Source organism: Sinocyclocheilus anshuiensis, unplaced genomic scaffold (genome assembly GCF_001515605.1).
Source record: "Sinocyclocheilus anshuiensis isolate Anshui unplaced genomic scaffold, SAMN03320099.WGS_v1.1 scaffold2067, whole genome shotgun sequence".
Classification (NCBI taxonomy): Eukaryota; Metazoa; Chordata; class Actinopteri; order Cypriniformes; family Cyprinidae; genus Sinocyclocheilus; species Sinocyclocheilus anshuiensis.
This window is the reverse complement of record NW_015540844.1, coordinates 183,084-191,754: the sequence shown is the minus strand read 5'-3', so window position 1 is coordinate 191,754 and position 8,671 is coordinate 183,084. Positions and strand designations below refer to the sequence as shown.

General features: G+C 34.8%; 1 protein-coding gene across 1 annotated transcript; it reads right to left on the bottom strand.

Moving 5' to 3' along the window:
• Positions 1-468: 468 nt before the first annotated feature.
• LOC107687580 (glutathione peroxidase 7-like) lies at positions 469-5,786 on the bottom strand. Its single transcript, XM_016484966.1, has 3 exons — positions 5,652-5,786; positions 2,512-2,773; positions 469-991 (listed from the first exon to the last, which is right to left on the bottom strand). Exons 1-3 carry the CDS (start codon positions 5,784-5,786, stop codon positions 828-830), a joined length of 561 nt encoding a protein of 186 aa, XP_016340452.1. The 3' UTR covers positions 469-827.
• Between the last annotated feature and the right edge of the window lie 2,885 nt (positions 5,787-8,671).

Here is an 8,671-nt window from a genome sequence, read left to right as displayed (position 1 = left end):
TTTTATTATTTTTTAATACTTAAACAATCATTTTAAATAATAATTTAAATTTTACATGCACGAGCACCACCACTCACGTTTTATTCAGAGAAATATTAAGATATATTATATTTTATTATTAATTCTTAATATTTAAACCTTAATTTTAATAATCATTTTAATTTTACATGGGCAAGCACCACCACTCATATTTTCTTGAGATAAATATTAAGATATATTAACTTTTTAAAATTAATTCTTAATATTTAAACACTACTTTTAACAATAATTACAATTTTACACATATACACAACATTTACACTCACATTTTTTTTTCAGAAAGATAATATATAAACATTGATTTAAAAAAAATAATATTTTAAATTTTTTCTTCAGAAAAATAACTTTTAATGGAGGGTCAAAATAGATTTCAGACAGATCACAGAAACAAAAATGATAACAGGAGTATAAAAACAAACATTTCGACTCCAGAATCAGTTCATCATATTGCTCATATTTCATTATTTTGTATAGCTCTATTAGACAGCATGTAGTATGTCATTAAGTATAAGCATGAAGTGTTTTTTTATGGTTTATTAATAAAAGTGGTCTTTTATCAGTTTAGTTCTCAGTATTTCTCTTTACAAACATGGAAGGAGAACAAATCTAATGCAACCAAGCTGAGGGAAGAGGATGAGAGCATATAAGATTGTTTAAAGTGGGTTGCGCTGGTGTAATCTCACACTTCATACTTTGAAGAAACACATGCTAATTTAGGCCTATTCAAAGAGATCTGTTTCTGAGGTCTGAGTGTCTACAGTTTTCAGAGCTGAAGAAGTTTCAAAGGACTAAAGCTCCTCTTTCCTCTTAATGATCAGCTTCCGAACCATATCCGCTATCCGTGGGCGGATTTCTTTGACGGAGACTTCAGGACCCCACGCGTCAACAACTTTGCCATCAGTGTCGATGAGGTACTTCCAGAAATTCCAGGTCGGCTCTTTCCTAGACGCCTCTGAAATTAGAAGAGAGTTTTACCGGCATTTAGATGAGAGCACAGCATGTAAAATGATTAAGCCATTAGACTGTGATCTTGTGTGAAAATTAAATGCCGCCTCAAGCACTTTGTTTGTTACATCATTGCACATGAACCGTTCGTGCACTTGAGTGGAAACACTTGATTTGATATTTTTGTATCTAATGCAGTGACTTCCAGACATTTTGAAGAGTGATTTAAAGCGATAGTTCACCCAAAAATGAAAATATGATGTTTATCTGCTTACCCCCAGGGCATCCAAGATGTAGGTGACTTTGTTTCTTCAGTAGAACACAAACAAAGATTTTTAACTCAAACCGTTGCAGTCTGTCAGTCTTATAATGGAGGTGAATGGGAATCATGGCTTTGAGAGTAAAAAAAACATACACAAACAAAACCAAATTAAACCCTGCGGCTCCTGATGATACATTGATGTATAAAGATACGAAACGATCGGTCTGTGCAAGAAACTGAACAGTATTTATATCGTTTTTACCTCTGATGCACTGCAATGTCTGAACTGTCCTGAGTGCGTCCTCGACAGCCGGCGCGTGATGTGTCTTCTTCTTCAGCCTGCGTGTGGCGCGTCTTCTTCTTCTTCTTCTTGCTTTACGGCGGATCGCAGACATATAAATGCATTACCGCCACCTAGTTCTCAAATGGACCATTGACACTCTATCTACAATCTCAGTTAGGAGTGTCAATGGTCCATTTGAGAGATAGGTGGCGGTAATGCACATATAAGTTTGCGATCCGCTGTAAAGCAAGAAGAAGACGCGTCACGCGCCGGCTGTCGAGGACGTGCTCAAGACAGTTCAGACATTGCAGTGCATCAGAGGTAAAAAACGATATAAATACTGTTCAGTTTCTTGCACAGACCAATCGTTTCGTGTCTTTACACATCAATGTATCATCAGGAGCCGCAGGGTTTAATTTGGTTTTGTTTGTGTATGTTTTTTTTTACTCTCAAAGCCATGATTCCCATCCACTGACATTATAAGACTGACAGACTGCAACGGTTTGAGTTAAAAATCTTCGTTTGTGTTCTACTGAAGAAACAAAGTCACCTACATCTTGGATGCCCTGGGGGTAAGCAGATAAACATAAATTTTTCATTTTTGGGTGAACTATCCCTTTAAGTGTTTAAATACTTTTTGATACCACTGTAACCCCAGCTAACAGGGAACGTTCTGGCAAAGTTATGAACAAACGTTCTTCCGGTATTGTTAATAGAATGTTCGCTTAAGGTTATCTGGTGTTTAATAACATTCTCAAAACATTATTTAAACATCATTCAGAAAATATTCAAAAGTAACGTTCCAATGCAAAAATGATAAAATGGAATGTTATTTGGAATGTTAATGGAATGTTCTCTCTAAAGTTTGCATAAGAAAAAAAAAACGTTTTTAAAACATTAAAAAACGGAATGTTCAGAGAACATTATCAGAGCATATTTTTGTTAGCTGGGACCTCGCGATCATCAAATCTGTTGCACTCACCCTCAAGATATTTGTAAGCATTATTGGCCCCTATTCCAACCACAGCAATCTTGCTGAAGATGGGAAAAGAAACCCCGTAGACTCGCCGCACAAAGCTGTCGATCTCTTTATCGCTGCCGGGCTCTTGCTGGCCGAACTGGTTGCAGGGGAAGGCCAGAACATTGAAATGAAACGGACCGAAGTCTTTTTGCAGCTGCTGGAGGTCTTTGTAGTGCTCCTCTGTGTAACCGCACTCGCTGGCCACATTCACTACCAGTGACGCCTACAAATACAGTACAGAAAAATCAAGAACATCATACGCCGTATATGACTACTGTGATCAGAGATAGATAGATAGATAGATAGATAGATAGATATACACTGTTGTTCAGCAGTTCTCCAATGTACTTTCTGCTTCCTTTTGTTTTAGTTGTTCTTGAATCAAATTTAAGGTTCATGATCATAATCACACAGGGTCTCTGTTTGTTAAACTGTGTGAAGCTTTTGAATCCATGTGACCATGAACACCAATTATGGTCTAAAAGCCAAATGAAGCCATTAGAGCCAATCTACAGCAGCTCTGAGTCACTGGATGAGTGAAGAGCCACTGTGACATCATTAATGGGACTCTCTCTCTGCCCTTGAGTCTTTATTTTACCGCTCCACTTCCTTTAAGTCTTCTTAATGATAATTGAATGTACACGTGTCCTTGTGTAAATTTGATGTTTCCATAAATGTAAACTACACACGATTCCTGTGCTGATCAGCCCTTGAACTAGAACATCAGCTCTTCTGATACAGATTGAAAAACACCTCATCTCTATTAAGCCTGCTGTGTTAATAAAAGCACTTAATGATTGTATTCATTGTTTAGCGTTAAAATTTACATTTTATTTTGGTGGCTTTACTACTACTATTACTACTACTACACTTAAAAGGATGACAGATTGCATGTAATGAGCTACTAAAGACAAATGTACTGTATTCATTTATTTTATCACGGTAGTTGTAGGTTGTAGGAGGAGTGGTGCAGTTGTGGTTGTAAAGGTAGCGATAGTTATTAGGAGTACATTAAAAAAAAAAAAAGTTTTGTCCGGTAAAAAGTGTGCTCAATTCACAAGTATCTAAATCAGTCAGATTTGGAGAAATGTAGCATTGCATCACTTGCCCACCAGTGGATCCTCTGCAGTGAATGGGTGCCGTCAGAATGAGAGTCCAAACAGCTGATGAAAACATCACAATAATCCACAAGTAATCCACACCACTCCAGTCCATCAGTTAATGTCTTGAGAAGACAAAAGCTGCGTGTTTTTTTTAGAAACAAATCCGTCATTAAGGTGTTTTAACTTCAAACTGTTGCATCCGGCTAAAATATGAGTCCACAATAACGTTTACTTCAGTGAAAATCAGTCTCAATCAGGAGAGAAATCTGCACAAATCAAGCACCGTTTACAAGCAAAACAGTTCTAAACAAATATGTGGGTGGATTTTGATGAGAGAAGAACTGCAGGTGATGGACTTTTCACTGGAGGAATCATTATTATGGACTCATATTTTAGACAGAAGCGATGGTTTAAAATGCCTTAATGATGGATTTGTTTCTTACAAACACGCAGCTTTTCACTTCACAAGACATTAACTGATGGACTGGAGTGGTGTGGATTACTGTGATGTTTTTATCAGCTGTTTGGACTCTCATTCTGACGGCACCCATTCACTGCAGAGCATCCATTGCTGAGACACTGATGCAATGCTACATTTCTCCAAATCTGATGAAGAAACAAACTCATCTACGTCTTGTATGGCCTGAGGGTGAGTAAATTTTATGAAAAATTTAATTTTTGGGTGAACTATTCCTTTAATATGATTGAATTAACCATTTGATTACACCAACATCAATGAAACTAGTATTTGAACTAAAGATCTTAGCTCAGATTCAGAACTTACTTTTCTTCAGTATTAATATAATATAATATAGTAAAGGGTTGTTGATTGTTTAGAGAGACTTCAAGGATTTAAGTACAGCATTTATTCAACATCGACACCTAGTGACTCAAAATGAGTTGTGCATATAACCATGCATCCAAATATTTATGCATAAATAAATTACGTTTTTAATAAAACAGTGAAGTACAGCGAGGCCTTCCATAATGCTATAAATTATAGCATGTAAAACTTTAAAATAACTTATAATGTTTATAAAGTTAACAAAAAATAATGCTGGACTGATCAGCAGTTCACGTACATTCAAAATCAATTTGTTCGAATCTTGTGGAATACTTATCTCAGAAGTATTATGCAACAATGTATGTTCATTGTTATTCCAAAGTGTTCCTTTATTGATAAATAGCAAACCATGCCGTTGAAATCCACAGCAGGAGCTGAGATATACTGCGAGGCTGCCACGTAGACACAGAATGAATGAACGAAGCACAACTCCAAACTGCTGGTTAGTTTATTAAGGGAAATACTAGAAGTGAGGACATGTTACAACACCATTAAAGCATGCATGAGAAAAGCACACAGTGATGCAACATTAGTATTAAAGGTTTTCTTACATGCACGTTAGTTGCATCTTACGTCTGCAGCATCAGAGCTGATTTCTGGAGACTCACGTTGTGCATATAACCATGCATCCAAATATTTATGCATAAATAAATTACGTTTTTAATAAAACAGTGAAGTACAGCGAGGCCTTCCATAATGCTATAAATTATAGCATGTAAAACTTTAAAATAACTTATAATGTTTATAAAGTTAACAAAAAATAATGCTGGACTGATCAGCAGTTCACGTACATTCAAAATCAATTTGTTCGAATCTTGTGGAATACTTATCTCAGAAGTATTATGCAACAATGTATGTTCATTGTTATTCCAAAGTGTTCCTTTATTGATAAATAGCAAACCATGCCGTTGAAATCCACAGCAGGAGCTGAGATATACTGCGAGGCTGCCACGTAGACACAGAATGAATGAACGAAGCACAACTCCAAACTGCTGGTTAGTTTATTAAGGGAAATACTAGAAGTGAGGACATGTTACAACACCATTAAAGCATGCATGAGAAAAGCACACAGTGATGCAACATTAGTATTAAAGGTTTTTCTTACATGCACGTTATTACGTCTGCAGCATCAGAGCTGATTTCTGGAGACTCACCGATCCTCTGTATTTCTCCAGAGAAACTAACCTCCCTCTGCTGTTCACCACCTTAAACGAGTAAAAGTCTTTCTGTTTGGCCTCGGCCAGACATGATAGAGTCAGGAAAGCAAGCGCTCTTAGAATCGTCCCCATAATAATGCTGTGAAACTCCTCGATAGAGCAGACGGATGAGAGAGAGGAGTGAGAGGAACTTTAATGACGCGGTGCCCAAACAACCAATCACAAGCGTCCGCATTCCTTACAACTTTAGAAATGTTTTCAGCTACTGTATGATAAAAGCGATCCTAAAAAATATAATATTGTACATACTATCATACTATAACTGTTGTTTTAATAAGATCTTTGGGAAAAAAAATATGTAAATTAATGAATTATTAAAGTAATAATATGTTATTTATTTTATAGATTTTTAATATTAATTTTAATATTAAATGCAGACATCGAATGCAATAATAATAATAATAATAATAATTATTATTATTATTAGCTATTTATTTAGCTACAATTTCTTTTGTATAATAATTAGCTTTTTTTTTACTGTGTTATTTATTTTATAGATGTGGTTTTTAATATGCATTTTAACACTGAATGCAGACATTGAATGCAATAATAATAATAATAATAAGTTAATTATTTATTTAGCTATTTGAAGCTGTTTAGCTACAAAATATTTAGTAATTATATTAATAATTTTGCATTTTAAACAATTTTAAACCGTTATTTATTTTATAAATATGTTATATGTATGTATGTATGTATGTATATCTATCTATCTCTATATATATATATATATATATTAACACTGAATACAAACACTGAATGAAATAAACAAATATCGATCTACTTGCTGCTGTTAAGATCTTTGGCAAAACACGAAAATTATGCGTTTTAGCCTGACAAATGTTAATTACAGCTTACTTAAAATAATTTTATATGAAAACACAGATGGCAAAAGCCTTAAATTTATTGTATCTCTCTAGTTATTTAGTTATATTTATCTAGTTATATATATATATATAGTTTTTATTATTATTATTTAACCTAATATTTTATTGTAAAAAGCATTTCAATATTTAATATCTAAAATTGTGCTATTTAGTTTTGGAATATATTAATTGATTAATTATTGTTAATAATAATAATAATAATAATAATGTTGATAGACTATAGATGTGACGAGAGTTTTCTTTTTTTTAGTAATTTAGTATTTCTGTTGTTTGGGCCGCATTGCGCCGCCTGCGGAAGCGTCGCGTCGCCGCACTGACGCGGCCCACAATCCAGCGCGCGAGCAGAGGTAACATGGCGCGTGCGCTCAGCGTCTCGAGCAGGGCCGAAAACAACAACAACAACATCGGCGCCGGGATACATGGCGTTTAACGCGAACCGCCGCCGCTCCGTGTGATCGTTCTCAGCATGTGCTGCTGATTTGCCGCACATTAGTGGATCTAGGTAAGCTCGAGAAGCGAATACACAGGTGAGGAAAAGGTCCGCGAGGCGTTAGTAGCGCAGCGCACGAGCTAACGTTAAGTGTAAATACATTGACAAAAGTTTGGGGGAATTACTACAAAATGAGACTTTTTGTGAATAAAACGCAACTCTAACTGTTTATTACTTACATGCAAATGTGTTCTGCATGCAAGTATGCAGATAATGATGCATTCCTAGTGTTTGATCATTGCAAGGTTACATGCAATTACCTTTTACAGTGGTAGTAGGAAATCAGGAAGAGGCAATGACATTTAGGATATAATATCAGTGCTGGTACATGCAAACAGTGTCCGAATTCATGTTAGGGACCCTATGTGTGACTAGGTCCTGTAGACCTCTAGTTTTGTGTTTGTTCTGGCCTACAGGTCATTAAACTTGATATTGGGACCAGGTGAGGGGTTGAATATTTGTGCATTAGTTTTGCTTTCAGATGCACATTTTACTCTGTATTCTTTTTAAGTACGATATGTAATTCCTTAATGTAATAAGCTTATAGTTATTATGTGTTACACATTTAATGTGTAGTTATTGGATGGACGGTAGTTGTATTTGCTGAAGTGCATGTTTGGATTCTTAAGAATTAAGCAGGAAACCATTTATTAATGATGATACTGTGCCTTCTTGGCAATTATTCTGTAATAATCTTAATATTGTATGCATTATGTGATCTGACTTTACCGCATTTGCTAAAATATCCAGTATATATTTAAAAAAAATAGTAGGCAGTGTACTTAGGGCTTGGGTTCGATTCCAAGTGACTGCATGAACTGATAAAATGCTTAGATGCGAAATTATTCATCAAGTTCATCAATGTAAAACTGTGCAGTATTAAGTGAATAGTAGATTTTGACATGTTCAAACTAACTAGTATGGAAGCCTGTTTCTGCCACAGAATAAAAAATAATGAATTTTAAAAAAGGTAACAACTTTCTATCTCACATTTCTCATTTTTTTACTCGCAATTCAGTTTGTCTCAAAATTTGGACTTTGTTTCTCGCAATTATGAGAAAAAAGTCAGAATTGCAAGATATAAACTTGCAATTGCAATAAAAATTCAGAATTGTAAGATTTTATATTTTATATATGTTGTGTATAATGTTTTTTTTTTATTTAGCTATAAATATTTCTGTATATATAATTTTGCATTCTGAAAAATGTAATACAAATTTTATAGATGTGGTTTTAATATGCATATTAACACTGAGTACATACACTGAATGCAATAATAGTCTTTAGCTATTTGTAGCTATTTGTTTAGATACAAAATACTTATGTAATAATAATAACTTTGCATTTGAACATTAAAAAAAATATTTTATAAATATGGTTTTTAATAGAGCCCGACCGATATATCGTTTTGCCGATATTATCGGCCGATATGAGCCTGTCGCCGATATATCGGTATCGGCGAATATGCCGCCGATATGAACATTTTTTAAAATTACTTAGTTTGTCCAGCAGAGCGCGCTCCATTGTTTGCTACTGGCGACCTGGATGAAACGCTTTAAAGCTTAAGTCTATGGAAAACC